Raw genomic sequence first — 19,964 nt, forward strand, 5'->3', positions numbered from 1 at the left:
ACAGATAAGGGCACTGTCATTCCATTCCAACCATGATAATCGTATTTAATTCCCAAACTTGCTTTCAAGCACTGATTCTAAAATTTCGTGGGAGAAAGTGACAATTTTTTATAGGTGACTTGCTGGAAAGGATAGGCATACCCAATGTTTTGCAATGTTTTCTACGTATCAAATAGACTTTGATGGTGGTTATGCAAGCGACTTCCTTGCCTTGTAGAACCTCTTGCGTCTCTGTTGTCAGGCTGCTGCCTGTGCTGCCGCTTTCTGCGAAGAATTTTGGCTCTGCACCAGTGTTTATCAAAATGGTGGCGTCTTCATGCTCCTTTATCACATTCTCGCTTACGATTTCACACTGGAAGAAAGTGGTGTTGAGGCCTCCAGTGCTACCAACAAACAGGTCGGTGCCTATATCTTTTTTACTGGTGCTATGGAGTAGCAATTTTTTTGCCAAATCATTTGTTTTTTTTTTCAGATTACACTGAATCAGCTCTCACTGCTGTGTCTGTGGGCTCTGGCACGTCTCCTTAATGGAATCGCCTCCAACGAATCACAATGCGAAGTGGATTCCTTGTCCGCTTCCGTGGAATTCACTCTCAATCGTCTTCTGACACCCTACATCACAAGGAAGTTGTTTGATCTAGCCCAAACGGCTAAACCGCCAGCGCCGGTGGCTAATGTTGATATCCTTCTGGCGTCTTCTTTTCTCTCGCCCAAATCAGAGAGTGGTCGAACGCTGAGGCAGTTGGCCAAACTGCTAACGACGAATAGTGCGACACCCTGCTTCATTTGGGATAATCAGTGTAGGGCACAGATGAGTGAATTTTTGGATGAACAGGTCTTGCATTTCGTAAAGACGGTGAGTTTTCTTTGTCATTCATGTCCGTCCTTAGGCTTGAGAAGTTTTGAGACAATTCAAAGTTGAGTGGGGATGAAGTTTTGAGTTTTTTTCCGTTTTTTTTATTTCCTTTTGTTACTATGAAAGAGGAATCGGTTAGGCTTCCATTTTTGAGCTTAATTAAAAGCTTCATTATTAGATGCACGAAAATGTGAACTAAAACGGGATATTTAGTTCATTCTTCAAATGCTAAAATGTTTTTGCTTCCAACAGTTAATTTGAGCGTATTCTTCGGCAGTGTAATTTGCTGCTACAAACCTGCCACCATAACAATAATGGCATCTGATGGATATAAAACAGGAGTTAAGGTGATGTTATGCGATACGATGCAATGAACAGGCACGCAATTTGAAATTGGTTGCGGAATCGGTACACGTCTCGCCTAGCTTTCGGTTGAGTTCCTCGCGTCACACGCCTCCTGTTAGGCTAAGTGCATTGCGGACGGGGTAGGGTAGAGCTGAAGGATGTGTGGCATTGCACGGCTAATATAGCCCGTGTTCCTCTCCAAAATACCGTAAATTTTCACCGATTTGCTTATTCGTACCTTCTCATTATACTTTATTTAAAATTCGCTGTAAATGGTGAGTATCGCATTCTAAATGAATAGCCTAAAATATCACTGGCTTCATTATTTGGGCAGCAAATGGAAAACGTTAAAAGCAAAGTGTTTGCTATGAATTTCCAATCCCTCTTTACTGAAGACAGATGTTTTGCAAGCCACAGGGTGTTGCGTTTGCGCTTGAGATTTGTAATGGGCATCTCACTGAGTAAATCCGCCCTACCTAAGTGTGCTAAACACTTCACTAGATGAAAACTTCAAAAAGTGAAAATGACAGCTAACCCCTCCTAACCTCTGGCCGCAATCAGGACGCATTCACTTTTCCTCATAGACAAATATTCCTCGGCTTTAACAGTTTTCAGACTCACGAGTGAATGCCCACCACGTTATGAATACGCTCATTAGGGAGCTATCCAGTTGTCATTTCACTGTTGATCAACTAGTCATTACTCGTTCCCCCAGTCGTAGACTGGCCGATTTCTTAATGATAAATCGGCTTCTTTCCAAGATCACAAGAATTGGAAGCTAGATGTCTAGTAAAGTTTTGTCCCTATTTTAACAGCCATTTTCAACCCATGTTAAAGAATAGACGATTTTAAAGGTTAAAACACTAAACTGGCCCAGATGTAAAAGGCGTTTTTTTGCATTTGAATAGGGTGAAGCTGATTTGAATGCCGTGAAAACCTTCGAGCACAAAACCCTCCAGGGTGAACTTCTGGTCGGTGAAATCTTTGTTCGTATCTTCAATAAGCAACCCGCCTTTCCATTAGATGTAAGTCAACGTTTTTACACATTCTCCTCACCCCTCCCCATTGAATAGCCTAGGTTATTTAAACATTTTGAACTGCCGCTTTTCAATGTTTTACTGAAGGCTAGGCAATGGCTAATAGAAATCCGAAATTTGAACGGTCCCGGTGGAAGTCAATAAGTATTTACTTTTGTAAATTTGACACTGCTTGGAGGCCCAGTAGAAAGTTTGTGATTATGTGATTATTTAAGGTTGTTTGATTGGGAAATTTGTTTTATTTGAAGGCGACTCCTAATTTTTCATCATGAATTAAAGCATGAGTTAGATTTCGACGTACATTAGATGCTCCTAGAGGATGGCTTGTTTGCAAGACTTGCAGTGAATACACATACCGGCTTCGGGGGCCTCCGGGTAGCGCAGACACACCATCCCTTGGCAACATTTCCTGTCAGCAGCGTGGCATGTGCGTCCGTATTTGAGGCAGTTCTGTCTTCTTACCGATTCGCAGGAGTTGGCTGGATCTGTAGATTGATACGTGAAGCTCATTCCTGGGTCTTTGATTTAATGTAGCATGAAAGTGAGACCTCTGGTTTTATTTCGGAGGGATGTCGTTTGCTTGGGATATCTTTTTGTTTAGTAGTGGGTTTGTTTTTTTATTGAACGAAATTTAAATCCTATTTACTCCTGCTTGGATTAAACACATTGTCTAATCAACACAATTAGTTATCTGTCTGCCCATCTATACAGCCTTTCTTTCATCCTGTTGTCTTTCCGTTCCACCCCCATTCATTCATCCATCTTCCCCTCTCTGATCCGTCTGTTCATTCGTGATCTATTTATTCACCTCAAATCCGTTCGTTTACAACTGATTCCTCTAACCGGAGTCTGGGATTTTTACTCTCTTTTGAAAGAACCTTCTTGAAATCATGCGAGGTGCTACTATTTTTAGCACAGATCTTTTTCATCTTAATAATTTATTAAAACGATCCTAATTAAATCGGTTCTGCACTTAGAATATTGCAAATAGCCTATTTATTAAGATGGTTGCTACTTTCTGTAATCTTTGGGACTTCAGAAAGACTAACTTAGTCTGTCTTAGCTGTTCTGTGTTTGCAGGCGTGACTACCTGTTAATAAAAACCAAATCCATGATTTATAACCCAGAAAAAAAATTTTTTGCATCATAATCACACATCTTTTAGAAAACACTGAAATATCCTAGAAGACTTAGATATCTTTGTGAAATATGTATTTTATACCGTAAAATGCTTCCAATACTTACCCAAGGAGGTCGTAAGCACAATAATAAGGAGAGCGGTGAGGTTTGCCGACATTTCGGTACTACCTAGTTCAATACATGTAGCGCTCTTTGGTTATTTTTCTGAATTTGCGGCAGTTAAGTGCGAATCAATCGCAGCAATGTGGTAAACGGTAATTCTTCCACACATAACTCCATGTTGGACTTCTCTGTTAAGCGGCTTTCCGTAGGATTAGTAGCTGTTAATATAAAGTAAACGAAGTATTTTCGTTGGTGGCTGCGAAGGTGTCAAGCAACAGTATGAAAAAATGATTGGTTGGATGGGTAAATGAATGAATTGATGTCTAAGTGAAGAGTAGGTAATTGACTTGCTTAATGAACGGATGGACGGATAGATAGGTTGTGTACGAATGAGTGGATGGAGGACCACATCATGGGCTGTTGACTACTAATGAATAGATGGGCGGATGGTGTAAAGTTGCTTAACGAATTTGGGGCTGATTGAACAAATGGCCATTAGATTCGATGAATAGACGGACTATTGATACGTGGTTAGATGGAAGGAAAGACTATCGTTGGAGATGAGAAAGCATGGATGGCTGAATCTTTGTAGTAAGGAAGGGTGATAGGTACGAACAAAGATTAGAGATGCATAGATGTTTACTTGAATGAAAAAAATCGATGGGTAGTTGGAAGAATGGGAAGAGCTGATCAATGATTTTGATGGATCACTGATGAATGAACAGAGGCATGAGTACACAAGTCGAAATCTAATGTGTGAATAGGTGGATGAATGAACGGATGCGTGGGTCAAGGTGGATGAAATGATAGCTTAACAAGTATGCAAGAAATTATTAGAAGTACGGATCAAGAATTCTATTATAGACTAACTTTGAATGAGTTGAGTTGGGACCAGTGTATGAACAAGTAACTCGCTTGAAGTTACACTAAGGACAATTAATCGTACAAAGGTTGGACGATTGAATAACGATCAGGTGTTTAATGAAGCAATGAATTGAAGGTACGACTGGTGGTTCATTAATAAGCATGCTCTGGTCGTCGAAAGATGTGAATGGGAAGTTGAAGAGTTGGATAGTTGGTAGGTGTATGAACGCTTGAATGGGGTAGGCTTAATGGCTGGAGCAAGGCATAGTAGAATAGCCTGATGAGAAAGTGACTTAATGAAGTGATGGATTTAGGAGCGGTAGGCAGATTCATCTGCAGTGAATGGATAGATGATTTGGTAGATGGCAGGAATGACTGTTAAATCATTGCACGAAAAAATTTAAAAATGGATGATTTCGGGATGGATGCTCCTGAGGTGGATGGGAGAACTCAAGAAGGATTGATAGTTATAGAAAGGATAGGTGGTTTGTTTGCGTGGATGGATAGCAAGGTTTACAGTTGTACAGACTTGTTGATTTATTTTATCGGGTGGATACACGGAAAAGATACCCATTAACATCTTTCATATCCTTCTGCCCTTTCTCCAAAATAGAATCCCAAAGGCTTCGTCATTGATCTGCTAAATTACCTTAAGACAGAACTGGCTTTACTCCCAAGAGTCTCTGATGGTTTCCCAGCCACCACCAAACGCGTCAGTCATCTCGAATCCGCATTGGAAGCCCTCCGCAACGTCGTCCATAGCTATGCCGGTGACCTTTTTTACCATCAAAACCACTATTACTTAAGCGAAATAAGTAGTACTTGTTTTTAAATGATAGGCGTCGAACTGCAATGCATCGGCCACTTCGACATTCTCTTCGGAATTCTTGAACTCGAGGGTTATGCTGATCTTAAATTGCGGTCCATTGAAGTGCTCCACGCTGTGGCGAAGAATCCGGAGTGCCTGAACGATATCCACGCCTCAAATCTTCTTGTTGTAGCTGTTATTCTATTTCGCGCCCTACCTCTTGGTCGGTTTATGTGGACCAATATACTCGCTTCTGATTCGTATAAGATGGAAATTTATTAAAAATAATTTTGTTTTTTTTAGCACACCTACCACTGTTGGATTTCTTCGCCCATGTAGTCGCAGTGAACTCATTGTTGAAGGAACTCGTATATGCTGGGGGGTTGATCTACCTCCTAGAAGCAATTGCAACTTCGGAAGTGCCTGAGGTTCGACGTGGATCAGCGGAATTGCTTAGTCGATGTCTGGCTAATCCGCAACTGGGTCGACGAATTCAGGCTCTATTGGGACAATTCCTACCTGCCATATTTCCAGAAACTATCCGAGGGGCACCGCAACAGTTTGTTGCACTCTATGATTGTAAGTTCCATTTTTGTTGGGTAAGAATGCACCTTCAAGCTAATCGGAACTATTTTAGGTGTTTTTTTTGTTTTTGTGTCAGTTGTCATGCTAGCGGTTGTTCTGAGGTCTCTCGTTTTATGATTGGCTGCAAAATTCAGGATCTATCTTGTTAAGACATTTTGATGTTAGATTGCCATTACTGTTGACCTTTACAAATTGGACAAGTTAATGAAAATTAATCGCAATATTTGTGGTCGAAACTAGAAGAAGAAATACTTTGGGGGTATGGTGCGTTTTGTGTAATTCAGTTTCAACTGAAACTTCTCTGTAACCTTGAAATGGCCTTCTTCGTGCTTCAGATTTCAGTAACTTTGGTGTCAAAGCCGCCCTTTTTGTTTTATTACTACATTTTGCTTGACATTTCGGAAAAAGGAATAGGTATTGTTTTCATTATGAATAATAAATTCTGAAAAGCCGTACTCTTGAATTTAGGAGTTCAATTTTGGTCAAAAATCTTTTAATAGCGCTAGCATTTAGTCTCTCACTTAAGTTAGTAAATTATTAGGCATTTCAAGGTCACTATGCTTGTTTTTGGTTGCCCCACGGTCATTCATTACAACGTTGGTCTTGAAAAGGCCTCAAAGTTTTATTATTCATAACTAACAGAAGCGGATGCTTTTATAGCTTCCCTTTTCCCAGTTGGCACTAATTTTTGACGGCAGAAACAATTCAATGTTAAAATCTATCATTTATATAAAGTGAAAACCTATTTGATCTTCCTTCCAAATCCAGCGGACCATCTCAATCCAGAACTGATTTGGAACCAGGATTGTCGGGATCATTTAACCGAGGCTATTATCGACATGTGTAACCGGTAAGCTCACTAAAATATTATCTCAAAATCTATTTCCAACGCTTCTTATCAGCTGTCTCTTAAGGTCGCGTTGACCAAGACATGAAGTGATTTCGGTTCTCCTTTCGATTTGGAATCGTCACTCACAATCACTTCTTATCAAGCATTTATCAGCGTCAACCTGTTGAATAGAATTGTGGCAACTGAAAGTACTGTTTGTTAATTAGAAGCACCCTTTTAATTCACCCGTTTATGTGTTCTAGTCATTTTTGTATTCCTGGTGGTATCGCTCCCCTTCAGGTTTAATCGTCAACAGGAGAAGAACCACGCCCTTAAGTGGTCCCTTCCCGACGCCTACGCTGTCTCTTATGCCACCGCCGTAACTGCTGCGCTCCGTGCTCATAATCTCGCTGACTCAAACAAAGACAGTGCCGGAGCGGAAGCATCTCTTTCCGATTCTTTGGAGGTCGTCTGCGTGGGAGGCGTCTACCTCCAAATCTATGTCTCCCAAGCAGCAGGTCGTTGGATGCTACGTCAGCCAGAGACCTTTCTGGAAGCCTTGATGACTCGACTTCTAGAAACTTTCAACCGAAAGTCACCAGAAACGGATCCAGGCCTGCTGCGATTGCTAAGTCGAGCGGCGCTGCAACTGCTGGCAGACCGACCTGGTTTGTTGGATGGACTGCCAAAGAAGGGATTTGCTCATAGGATACTAGATCTATGTCCTGCGGTAAATGAACCAGAGGAGGCGAGGACATGTGCTCTGTTGATACATGCCATGTCAGCTAGCAAGGTGAGACAGTTTGAAATACAGTCTTTTTCTTTCTACGATTTGAGGCCGCATTGATATGGGTCTCACGGGACATTTAAAACCGATTATATGGTTCAACGTCGCCCCTTAAGTGTTGTTAGCTACTTATGGGTCCGTCTTTGTGTACCGTTGGTTGGTTCGAGGTCGGGAATTGGAACAGTAGATAAAATTCCTTTTTAGTCCACATCTCAAGATCTTACAGCCAATCTTCGTCACGCCTAAATATGCCTTATAATTGCGGTGCTGTCAGTCCTGGTCGCGATAAGTTTTTTGCATCTGGGACTGCGTTTGCAAAATGACTTCCCTTGACTTTTCTTCTCTATATGAGCCACCTCAGATTTATCCCTTCTTCTTTTAAAGGAGTTATTCATTGTCTTCTACTTCTTACTGCTCTTCCTCTATTTCTCAGCTCTGCGTCGGTGCAATGATGGAGCGGGAGACGATAGCTGGCTACCGACATGTGATTAGTTACTGTGTCGGCGAGGAGTTAGGCACAATGGGAGAAACTCTTTTCAACATCTTCAACACTACCGGCTGTGATCCTCTGGTTGCTCAAGTGGGTCTCACTAACTTCCCTTTTGGTTCCTTGATATCACCGTTCTACCATCTATGTCTCGTGAACACCAATAAGAAGAAATAGCATCTATTGGTTCCATTTTAGCAACAATACTTTTTCGTCCTCCTTTCAGGCGCTTAAATGCGATCTCATCGATTTCCTGCTGCAGATACTGCAGCGTGGCCTACCGGTAACCGTTCGTGAGCCGGGTCAGTGTCGCGCCTATATTGTGAAGGCTCTCAAGGCAATGCAAAAGAATCCCCTCTATGGGGCACAGGTAGACGACGTGTGATTCTCATCACTTTTCTACTGAATGGAATTGTGTGAAACATGTTGTATAAACCCTGTAGGTGAGTGCGAAGCTGGATGCGGAAAGTGACAGGTGGTTGGAGTTTAGAGATCAGAGCCACGCTCTTTTCCTGACTAATGCGCCACAGTCAGCCGCTCTAGCTTCCACCTATTTAACTGCTGGAGCAAGCGGATCTAGCATGCATGCTGGATTCCTTACCGGTGGTATTAGTGCTGGTGCTACAGGGACTGGCGCTGCTGCTTCTACGGGTGGTACCGCTGCTGTTGCAGCGTCCAACGCTACTGTTGTCAGTCCAGCGCTGGGTCCCGGCGGGGTACCCATAGCCCCGCCTCAACCACGACCTTAATTGAAGATATTTCTGATGTGCCCCATCTCTCTTCCCACCTATTCTCCCGCTGTCCACCCATCTTTTTCTCTTTTTCTGGAACTCTGTGTATGTCTGTGTGAATGTACTTTTATCGCTGATTTATATACGAAATGGAAAGGTGACATGTATTGCAACTAGCCTAGCCCTTTTGGTCTGCGATGTATTATTGTTATTTTTTAATAATTGTTATCCCGTTTGTTGAAAATGGGTGGATACTGACCGCAGGAGAATTTTCATGTTGACGGTCAAGTTGGAATTCGATGATTGTAAGGACGAATCAATAGAATATTTGTGGTCAATGTTATAGTACAAAGGCGGTGTTAGTTCATTTACAAGGCATATTCATATTCCGCGCGCAGTCTCGAACGCAGTTGGAGAGCCTAAATGAGGTATCTGTAGCTTCCTTTCAAAGTAGACCAATTTTCTACTTTGTCTCAGAGCTGCGCCTCTACTGTTGGTCTGAACCCTCCCCGTGTGCTACTTGAACGAACCTGATGAATGTACTCTGAACTCGTCAGCTTTAGGAACAGACCAAGTTTAAGTTGGTGTTGATTTCCTCCTGTCAGTTTTTTTATTCCAGCATTCGGAGGAGGTGCGCAACGATTAACACGGGCGTCTACATCAACCAGAAAAAAACGTCTTTGAAGTGGATGGCATTAACAGGTAAAAACAACCTGCGACGCCTACTAGCATGCTGTCTTACACTTCTTTCACGAAAAAGGACGGTTTGTTGATCGAATGACTCGCGGTGAGAAATCGCTTCTGCGATTTACCCCAACATTCGTCGAGCGCGCAGAACTATCATTGATTACCCCCAAATAATTCACTCAATACCTCACCTACACCTCTAAGGCATGCACTTTGTTTCTGAAGGCTTATGCTTGCTTTTTGTGGGTGTGATAGGCTGCCAAAGGCCAAACACTTGCGCCTGTTTATACAATGCAATTTGATAAGATGGGGATGTGTGCTAGCGGCAAGTATACACCGTAAACGGTAGTTGAACTCGACCAAAGACTAACTCATTTCGGATCCCTTTTTCGCTTTTAATCTACAAGCTAATCGAATCTAAAGTCGACACTGCCTCAGTTTAATGACAACCAACAGTCATAGCATCCACATACCTACCCATTTCAGAGGTCTGGTCAAACACAATCCCATGGAATGCGTGACTTGATGGCCTCGACTGCAGTCAACTCCAATAGGTAAATGGTCGATGTAGTTTTGAGTCTCATCTCCTCAAAACAGAAGAAGTGAAGCGGATGCCAACTCCTATGTACACACGTTCTTAAAAAAATTTCACACAGCAACTCAGTGATGTAAATGGTCTTTATGCGAAATTAGAGGGACGTCAGTGTAAGAGAGGTTAGATGTAGGTGGTAGTGGGGGTCCCTTAAACAGATGCTTCAATCATCTGTTACCTCCACCATTTGTCTACAGGCAAATCGCAAACACCACAATCGGGAGGATAGCGGTCTAAAATGTAGACAATGTTTTACAGGAAGTGCTTCGATTCACATCAATCCCTTAGTGCTAGTGTAGAAGAGGGTTACGTGACTCACTTTTAGCAGAATCGCAACAATGGAGATATACAATAGGAACTTCAAATTATCTGCGGTAAATTGTACAATCTTATCTCTACATCCCGGCATCTTAATGCTTTCAGCTGTCTTCAGAGTGCAACCTCCAGACTTCCCATTACAGCGTTGTGGCGGCAGGGTTTTGCCACGTTTCTCCGTAGTCATCCATACCGTAGCATAATGAATCTATCCGTTATGAAAAATAGGGACTTTGCATGTACATAGGTGAAACGGGTTTCACTAAAGGGAGGTGAATTAACTCCCCTCGGATTCATACTGTCATTGACACATTTTGGACAGCAGTTGGCACTTATCTCTCCTCACCTCTATCACTATAATTCGGAAGAATGTCTTCCATTAAGTTGACAGGCAGGAAAGTAAGTCTGGCGGAATTGGAGAAGAGCACTGCAACTGACTATTATTGCGACAGTTAGAACGAGCAAAATGGTAGCATATTGATAAAGAGAAAAGTAGTTGTTATCGGTTTAAAGGGTTCGTTTTCCCTTATTTTACCTCCTTTGAATCTACTCACTATCTTCAGTGATATTTTGAGTCCGCAACACGAAACAATGCACCTGAATAGACGGAGAGCTGTCAGTACTGATCCAACTACAATGCGGGCCATGGCGATGCCATCTGAAGGCGATAAGTCGCTGCCAATTTATCCCAAGTATCAACCATTGATAGAGATCAAAGTGGTATTCCATGGCTTAGGGTAGTATCTGCCGGCATTTTCAGTGACATTTGGCCATCTCACATGCAAGTCGTCATCACCGACTTTAAATTCATCGAAAATCTTCGCCAGTAGCTGTTCAACTACTGGTCTCGACGATTTCAGCAGAATGCCAAGCAGTGCTACGGCCAAGAAGGTCACCTGAAATGAAGAATAAATTCAGTACTTCTTCGACAAAAACACCGTAAGGTCTATCGCATTCCCATCACAGCACTTACGCAGAGGACGGTATTAAAGATTTGAAGAACGAACTTCAAGCTGCATGAGATAACACCTCCCATGCTGAAGGCGAATGCAGAAAAATGAGCAAAAAACTCGCATTACCCTGAGTACAGTGGAAAAGGCAACAAACGTGCTTTGGTTAATTGGCCTAGCAACTAAAAATGGAAATAAGGGAAATTTAAGTTTGGTACCGACTTTAAGAGTACTTACGTTCCCACGGTGATTGTGCGCGTGTCCGGACGTGAAGTGACCAATAGGAGTTAAGAAATAGCTACGATTGCTTAAATGTTTGATCGCCCAAATGTCGATTGAGTAGGCTTATCTGATGACTGCTCGAGTTGGGGAGTCTACTGATCGTGAGTCCAATACTCGATGTCGAGTTGCAGAATTTCAATCCATTTCCGGGCCACCTAGTCTCTCAGTTTGATCCACATTAATGCAGAGAGGCTAATTTTCATACTAAACTCCGATTCATTGAAAATGTAAAAACAGCATTTGTCGAGTATTTCATCATCGATTTGGTAAGTGCGATTTGGGGGTAAGAAATTTTGTCTCGCTTTGCTATTCATACGCGACCCAGAGTTTGGTTAAAGGAGAAAAGGACAAGAGCCAATACAATGATGGCTCGTCGTAAGAGGTGTGTGCGTTATGCAAGAGTTGCATTCGGATGATCTTTTCATGCGTGTAGGGGGATTGCAGTAGGGAGGCAGTTTGTTGTTTTGTGAGGACAAGGTCGGTGAAGCAAATAGGGGTAAAGACCTTCTTCCTACCACTCCATAGTTGTGACCAAGTTAGCAAGGGCATCGTTAACTGAACGATTTACTTTCCCTCCGTTTATCGATCCATGATCCAAGCCAAACATTTTTCCACACATCCCGTTCCCATCCATCAATTCATCCTTTCCTCTGTTATAAACCGTTGTTTGTGCACATGGGCCTAAATCCCATCGAAATATCAACCAGAGAATTAGTGGACAAATCTTTAATCCAGGGGTTTTTCTTTGTTAATGGATTTGTGAAAGCAAGGGAGTTCTGCATGTGCGCACATGATAGCTAGAGCCTTAGCTAGTGATTGCCGGTGACACGGTGGTTTCCGGTCTTCCATATTTGTAGTACTTGACTAATCTCGGGCTTATAATGATTACTAAGGTACTCGAAGTACATCCACGCTTGGTGTCAGCCAATTAGGAGGGACTGAGTGAGATCGATATCCAGGACTGTTCGAGAACCAGTCGTTATGTGGGAACTGGGAGAAAACCTAACAAGTATGATTGTTCTCGTGCTGCAGGCACTCCTAGCATCTTCCTTCGAAGTCAGTTGAGATGATTTCTAGAGTACACTTGCAATCGTTCCATTCTGCGTCTACATGGATGACCACCAACCTAGAAGGGCAGGCTAACCTAGATATTTTTCCTCGTGGCATTCTGTAAAAGCGAATTTACAAGGAGAGGCGGCCAATTGAAAGTGTCCAACAATATCAGCGCCATGTTGATTCCGCAGTGTATCGCAGATATAGTTGGCTGCAACCCCTCGTATGAGGGATTTTTTCCCTCTTCATGTCAAATATGGCTTCACCACATTCAAGTAAATCTTTCCATCTATCCGTTGGTGCTGTAGGGACCGATAATTGCAGCAGTGTATACTTTGAATTTTCTTAAGGCTTCCGGTTCACGTCCTTTTGAACAGTTTTGTGACCCTACTACCGTTTTTTTGTTAACCGAGCGAATCTTGCGCTTCGGTTGGTAACAGGTGGTTTCATTAGAAATCAATCGGAATTGTCCAGTACGCCACTAAACGCTATTGTAAGATATCGGGAGTCACCCCTCCCCTCGTGACTTTAGTAGCACTTACTTCAATGCGTCAAGAAATCCCTTTACACGTCTGTTTGATTGACGGTGAAATGGTTAAAAGGGAATATCCATCAAGGTGCGTCGACAACGATTGGCAATAAACACACACGAAGTAAAACGAATACTGCTGTCAGTAAACGACGCATTGTGAGATATTAACACCAGATGAAAGGGTGCAACAATAAGAGGAATATGATAAAAATGCAAGCAAGAACTTAATTCGCGTCCAAAAAGTACGTAACCGCTCAAAAATACATGACGTAACAATCTATCCAAAATATGCATATACAAGTACAATGTAGCCAAAAACCATTCATCACGTATTATTACGTAACAATCCATCCATCCACCCAGTGGTCATTTATCTAAATATTTATCATTCAGTTTCCATCCATCTATGTCAGCTACATTTTCCTCTGTCATGAGAAGTATTTTTACGAAATAGTTCAAGTGAAGTAGGATCGTATTTTGCAAATCGAAGTTACAAGTTCATTTTTTGTCCATCGTGCTTTAAAACGAATTGCAAAAATGAAGCAACACAGAGAAGGAAAGAATTGCATAAAGAATACTAGTGACTATGAGTTTCCCCAAGGGCATTCTGTCATCCTCCCTGCGCTTCTGGCAGCTGCGATTCGCCCGTTTCGGCGAGGATCGCTTTATTTCTCTTTTGCCGTGCATCCAAACGGCTAAAATGGAGAAAAATCAAGCCAGCAATTAAGGTACTATAGATTTTTCGATTCATCCATCCTGAAACCATCAATTCGTCCACTCACTGATTCAGTCATTCATTTGCCCAACCACCCATCTGTTCATCCACTCATCCAGCCATCTATTCAATTATTCATCCAGCTATCCATTCATCTGGCGTTTCGTACGTCCACCCATCCATCGATACACTCACCCATACAGCTGCTTATTCGTCTGTCGGTCAAACGAATTAATTGAAAATCCTTCATACATTCAACAATCCACAGCCTACCAGGAGTAGCGCCAGGTGAGAATAGCGATAAGAATGCTGAGACACTTGAAGACTGTCACCCCGCCAAGCCAGGCGAAGGGGAGCGCATGCACGTCGTACTCCAGACAGGCGCCCTCCAGTGAAGCCAACTTCGTCGCCGATAGTAGGAGAAGGTGGTGCTGCTGCGACTCACAAATTAATCGCTGTGGCAATGCTCGTACGCGGCAGGTGCGATCCATTAGGGCACCGAAGTAGATGGGCGTTGGAATGAAAGCTGACGTGGAGTAGAGAAAATTAATGATCTAAACATTTTAACTACTAGGAGGAGGTGAGTGTTTCCATTGGCAATTAATCAATCCTTCTTAGATGAAGCCAAAGCTGGGAAATGGAGATAGGTGTGTACGGATTAAAGTGGCATGCCTACTAACAAAATTTCCTAGTAATTTTCTAACCTTTAAACCACTTGACTGATGAAAGTGGGATTAAAATGAGATGAGCTACTTGCTTAGACAGATTCGTTCTAAATGGATTTAGCAGGTTCTTTTTCGAAAGAAATATGAATATGTCAACTAACCGAGGGTTCGAGAAAAGAAGACTTGAAGCCCAAGTGCTGCCGTTCCGTCATCTGGAGCTACGCAGCTGACAATCGAAATAAAGAACAGAGATCCAATCATTTTTTTAAGTTTGTGGGTGGGAACCTCGACAAAAAGTAGCAGCATTTATGCAACATGGAATCGGTAGGTCTAGAGGTAGGCGACTTTCAAGGGTGCCACCTGGACATCTGAAGCACACTTTCATTTTGTCACATCGTTAGTTCGGCCGAACGCTGCTGTCTCCGCTTTTGTGGCGTTTACGTGAAGGCCTCCAAGCCATCTTAACCCCAAGGATTGACAATTCTCATCGTACAAGCTTGCTTCTGCAATAACTGCAAGCCTTCTGGACAGAGAAAATCCTGCTAGCCTAGCATCTTATTGCTCCCAACAAACGGGGTACTCCAAATGAAATTGTTGCATACGTAGAATAAACCAGAAACATCGAAAAGTGGAGGCAATCCCTCAAACAGTCAGATTTGCAGTTAGAGAGGTATCATTTTAATCCCCATCAACTATCCAACCAGCAAAAACCGAAAGAGTGCAGTATGACCCAAAGGCGGCCAATCAGAGTCTAAGTAGCGACGATCCTTAGACCATTCCAAGGTGCATGTTTACCATCTGGTGCATCTTACTGTAATCTACAGGTATCAAATCAATGAGAAAGAGCAATTATGAGCAAAAGTAATGCAGAAAACTATCGTGATAGATCACGTATCCAAATCCTAAAGTTCTAAAATAACAAGAGGAAGAGACTTTGGCGAAATTTTCTTTTTTACCAAGCATCAAAAAATTATATCGCTAAAGAGTATGTAAGTTTTGTCCATTCCAACCAGAGCGTGACCTAGGGTCAGCAAATCTCGAAAAATTGCGGCTAAAGTGGGGCAAAACCTACCTCAGAGTGATCACATTGCTGGGATTCTGATTTATGCTGGTGAGAAAGATTGTGAGGAAGGTAACGATGAGGAAAGGCGCGTAGCGGAGACATTGAGGTCTGCAGACACCCTTTTTTGTGATCCCACGGATGCCACTACCGCCGATGGAGTGGACACCCTCCGGCACGAGACTGGTGTTGGTGACGCAATTACAATCGGTGTATATCTAACAAGGGTGGCAGAAACATCGCTACTTAAAAAATCAGTCGTACTGTGGATGGATGCAAATCAGGCATTTTAATTGAACAAACCAAAACTGTGGCAGAAGACAGTCATAAACCTTTGATAATCTTTCCAATCTCCCGCGATTTGGCCTCCAGGATGACAGTGCAAAGCTGCACCAATAGTCGTCTGCCTGTTCAACAGGTTACTGGATAAAGGCAATCGGAAACTAACCCGACTGACAACGTCTCCAGACATGATTCGGAAGCTGTTAGTATTTTATGCGTGACACCCTTTACTTCTTGTTGAGAATGCTACTGCCCTTGCTAGCGCTTCAAAGAAGACTTGTACATAAATGAATCCTACTGGATCTTTTGGCAGCTGAATAGCTTAATAGCTGAATCCGGGGAGATACACATCAGAAGAGCTACAAAAGACCTCGTTGACCTTTGCCAAATAATCCAGTTTTAAATTCTGCATCAAGATCGGCAGAAAGACTAGGTCTACACCTCGTTAGGTTATTACATCATTAAAATACGGTCGTTTGTAATGTTTATCGAAACAGCGAACAACAGTAAACCTAACAACTGATTAAGAAAGTAGCGACGAAGAAGAAACGTGGAATGAAATCAGTGGCTGTAGTGCTGGACAGGCAAACACGAATTCACCAAAGAGTAATTCAAGCAATCCCCATGGCTGCCTCTCATACAATTCCATTTTCCACGATTGCTGGCACCAGGGACGACACAGAAGAGCAATCACTGAAAGTGTCACAATCGACATTCAAAGTTGATGCATCAAGTGAACACACAAAAACTTCGACTAGCATTCGGTCTGGCCCACCGTAAATGAGCTATTATAATTTGCAGGAGCATAAAAAGCGCATATAAATTATTAGTGTGCACTGGAAATCATTGAAGTAGGTCGCCACATAAGTATAGTACCTGGTATTCTTTTGTACCCCCATTGCGTAAAATGCCGAATAAAACGTATGGCAGCAATTTGACTAAGTCTCCTTTACGTATTGACTAACTCGATTCCGAAGTAGGGTTAACAGAATCTGACCTCAGGTCAGGCTTGTAATAAAGTATTTGGAGGTGTGGTAGCAGAACAATGTGCTGTCACATTCAAAAATATCCTGTTCCTAATCGTAGTTGAGATTTGCGTGTTGCCGCTGAGTTTAACCGCCCAGGGACAACTTTCAGTCAGATTTGAAGCAAGTGATTAAACAAAGATAACAATGACGCTACCCACCGGCCATATGGAAGACAGGTCGGAGTAAGGCCAGGGCAGTGATGAAGAATGCTAGATGCATTAAAAGCTACTGTGTGGCGAAAGAAGTGGTAGATGCACCTACCAGTCCGCCTCAAAGTACTCGTGATAAAGCAGTATTTTCACTTAACTCAGATCGACAATTCAGATAGCCAACGTAATTGATAGGAATAAATGGAGCGGCTACTGAGTTCTCACCTCCACCACTTTGCCATCAGGCTCGGTGTGAAATCCCTGCGAGACACATCCGGCGAGACAGGGATTAAGGAAAGACATCTGCGCCTTCGCTTCCCCCTTCCATGATGCCGGTATGGATGACTCCCAACACACCGGGTTGTAGTCGGAGGCAAGGGGGCAGGAGAACAGATCATCGTCGCTATTAGGATCAACTCGTACTCGGCACAAGGAGTTGCAGGGAGCCGTAAGGTTGAATGGATGTCGAAGGAGGGATCCACTTAACCGCCAACTGATAGGGCTAAAGGTGAACAAAAGAAGTTAAATGAAAGGTGGAAGCTTAGTCATATACAAGGTCAAAAGGAGCGATAAAAGACGAGTATAGCACTCGTAATCAGAAAATATGCATAAGAAGACCTAGTCACTTAAAATATTGGTTTAAATGGGTGGCCAGGAAGGAGTAAGGAAAGGAAATGAGGTGATAAATACTACAGAAAAGTAGGGGTCATCTCAATTATAGACCATGACAAAATCAAATGATCTATGGTAAAAGCGGAAAGGAAAAGAAAAAAGGATGTCGTAAAATGAGATAAAACAGAATACATGTTAACAGAAATAAAGCAAGAAAACAGTGAATATGCACAAAATTTAAAGGGAAATTGTACCGATGTGAGAGCTGCAGAGCGCTTCTAACGTTCAACCGTTTGCAGTCACGACCACAGGGAATGAAAAGGACAGATACCGTCTCCCCATGACTTCAACATCTTCTATCACTCGAACAACAGAAGGCCTTATGCTAAAAGCTGCGTAATCTTCCATGAAACGAATCCACTCAATAGGACCAAGTCACAGCCCATCCATACGTTCAACAACCACAATGATGTACCTATCTACCCACACAACATAATGAAAGCCTGAGCACACCCAGGGCCTACTGGGAGCCTAGTAAGAAAACCATACATCTCATGTGCAACACCGAGTTTATGTTCACACTGCAGCCAGATGCCTCCATGTTTTGTGCGACCTGTTGCACTTTCCCGACTACCTTCACATATTGCCGTTGCTAATTGCAGACCTAGGCATCGGTTACGATCTGTGGATTATCGACAAGTCTGTATCCACTACGTCCTGTGTCACGTTTCATTTCACTTCATGAGAAGTGAGCGTGAGTGACCTGTGTTATCTCACCGAATGGTGGCGATGCTCACTCACTGGGGGAGAAACCATGCCAGATCCACTCAATGTGTTTCCGGACGTCAGACGTGCGCTACTCTGTGCCCATCCGTCACTACCACTGAAGCCGTCTGAAGCCAACCTCTGGAACGCTACTTTTCGCATAGTCACAAATGAGCCAAGGAGCCAAATAAGCTCTTTGGAATTTGTGGCCTGAGATAGGTCAGCTTCACAGGCACACCTCGAGACAGGGGGCTTTTCAGTCTTGTTAACCTCGTTGAAGCACCGTCAAATGCTGCCTTGTGCGAAAAAAATTAGCTTGCAGGGAAGGAAACACTGGAGCCAGTGTAACAAGATAGCACGATGCCAGGAATGGGACATTTCGGTCAGTCAAGCGATTTCTAAGATCTCCTTGGTAAGTGTCCCACCCCGTGATCGATTGTGGAAGCCATTTGTGGCAACCATCGTATTGAAAAGTTGACAAGAAACTGGACAAAATATCATGAGTTTGCCTTCATAACGTCGGTCCATTCGAGTCTGTAATGAAGCATGAAAAAGACCCACACTCTCCATGCCTTTCCACTTTGGCTGGTCATTTGCGTCTCCACTAGTTGGCCAGTTCGAGTCCTTACCGTGAGTCCTGCTGTGCAACGAACCGCAATGCAACGTAACACAGTGCAGCGCGGCCCACACGGAACCTCAAAGTAAGTAAGGAAGAGGCCGAGTGAAGTACGTATGATGAGATGAGATTGTGGCTACCTAACGACCCAGACGCACAGCACAGTGCTTTGGCCTGTGCTTTGAGGCCGATGAGGCACCGTCCTGCAAGCTAATTTCGCTTCACTTATTTCTGAATCTCACTTCAAATGGGCCTGATGGTACCACACGACGGAAATACTCAACTACTGATGCTTTGCTGATGACATCTTCACACAGAAGTTAAGATTAACACGGCACTGGCGTAAACTGTGTTGATACTATCATGACTTGAAGTTTACGACCGAGTTGTCCGTGTCGTCTCAAGGCCTCCAACCCAATAAGTGATAGACAAAAACTTTAATGCCGAAGACTTTATTGACCGACGTAATGAGTACCCAAAAGAGGAGGAGAACGAGGAGGAGGATGTGCAGTTAGCCTATTAACGCGCCTGGTAGCTATAGAACAGGCACTGAGTCTGCGTCAGAGTGACTTTAGTTAAGTGCATTTCCGATCGTGGAATAACCTTGACGTGCTCTCGAATGGTTGTCAATATAATGCACTTCAGCATCTTGGATGAATTTGAGAGCTATTCCGACAATAGATCGTGACTTTCCACATTCGGATATTGAAGTAAATAACAAAGAAGATGGTGCTGCTGAAGTTTATAGATGGAAATATCCAATCATCTGTACTACAGTACATTGAAAAAAATGAAGGGAAGAGTAAGAGGGAGTAAGCAATCGAGCTATCGGTAAGCATTCACATCGACATTAATCCTAACGGTATACAGCCACCATAAAATCACTTTACAACTCACGATATTCCGTCATACGTGGCAGTCACTCCAGCCATTTGATTGGCCGAACAGTTGAGTCCCAGCATAAGTATGAGCACCGTTGCCAAGGTCGCGAATAGGGGTACCAGAGAGGCGAGGAGAGTTTGTTTGATAGAGGGGCGAAAGCGCCGCATCAGAAGGGCACCCGTTAGGACACCCAACACGGCACTAGGAA

At 43.0% G+C, this 19,964-nt stretch overlaps 3 protein-coding genes across 3 annotated transcripts in view; 1 reads left to right on the forward strand and 2 right to left on the reverse strand. All coding sequences in view use genetic code 11, as the record gives it.

Moving 5' to 3' along the window:
• Positions 1-8,589, forward strand: part of EGR_10071 (DnaJ subfamily C member protein) — a gene marked incomplete at both ends in the record, with an annotated part of 50,605 nt that extends 42,016 nt beyond the window's left edge. The window contains 11 exons of the mRNA XM_024499320.1: positions 218-397; positions 473-856; positions 2,110-2,226; positions 4,958-5,114; positions 5,184-5,375; positions 5,456-5,731; positions 6,506-6,587; positions 6,867-7,359; positions 7,787-7,933; positions 8,067-8,210; positions 8,284-8,589. Of these exons, the coding sequence (XP_024346270.1) occupies positions 218-397; positions 473-856; positions 2,110-2,226; positions 4,958-5,114; positions 5,184-5,375; positions 5,456-5,731; positions 6,506-6,587; positions 6,867-7,359; positions 7,787-7,933; positions 8,067-8,210; positions 8,284-8,589 (2,478 nt within the window). The remainder of the gene's footprint in view (positions 1-217; positions 398-472; positions 857-2,109; positions 2,227-4,957; positions 5,115-5,183; positions 5,376-5,455; positions 5,732-6,505; positions 6,588-6,866; positions 7,360-7,786; positions 7,934-8,066; positions 8,211-8,283) is intronic.
• A 1,452-nt stretch (positions 8,590-10,041) lies between these two features.
• Positions 10,042-11,201, reverse strand: EGR_10072 (hypothetical protein; the record flags this gene model as incomplete). Its single annotated transcript, XM_024499321.1, has 4 exons — positions 10,042-10,083; positions 10,170-10,373; positions 10,945-11,061; positions 11,139-11,201. 4 exons carry the CDS (start codon positions 11,199-11,201, stop codon positions 10,042-10,044), a joined length of 426 nt encoding a protein of 141 aa, XP_024346271.1.
• Positions 11,202-13,592: 2,391 nt separating this feature from the next.
• EGR_10073 (Solute carrier organic anion transporter family member 5A1) overlaps positions 13,593-19,964 on the reverse strand; it is a gene marked incomplete at both ends in the record, with an annotated part of 6,671 nt that continues 299 nt past the window's right edge. The window contains 6 exons of the mRNA XM_024499322.1: positions 13,593-13,677; positions 13,971-14,223; positions 14,524-14,588; positions 15,435-15,640; positions 17,107-17,383; positions 19,772-19,957. Coding sequence (XP_024346272.1) covers positions 13,593-13,677; positions 13,971-14,223; positions 14,524-14,588; positions 15,435-15,640; positions 17,107-17,383; positions 19,772-19,957 — 1,072 coding nt within the window. The remainder of the gene's footprint in view (positions 13,678-13,970; positions 14,224-14,523; positions 14,589-15,434; positions 15,641-17,106; positions 17,384-19,771; positions 19,958-19,964) is intronic.

The sequence above is a fragment of the Echinococcus granulosus genome (genome assembly GCF_000524195.1).
Source record: "Echinococcus granulosus chromosome Unknown EG_S00187, whole genome shotgun sequence".
Lineage (NCBI taxonomy): Eukaryota > Metazoa > Platyhelminthes > Cestoda > Cyclophyllidea > Taeniidae > Echinococcus > Echinococcus granulosus.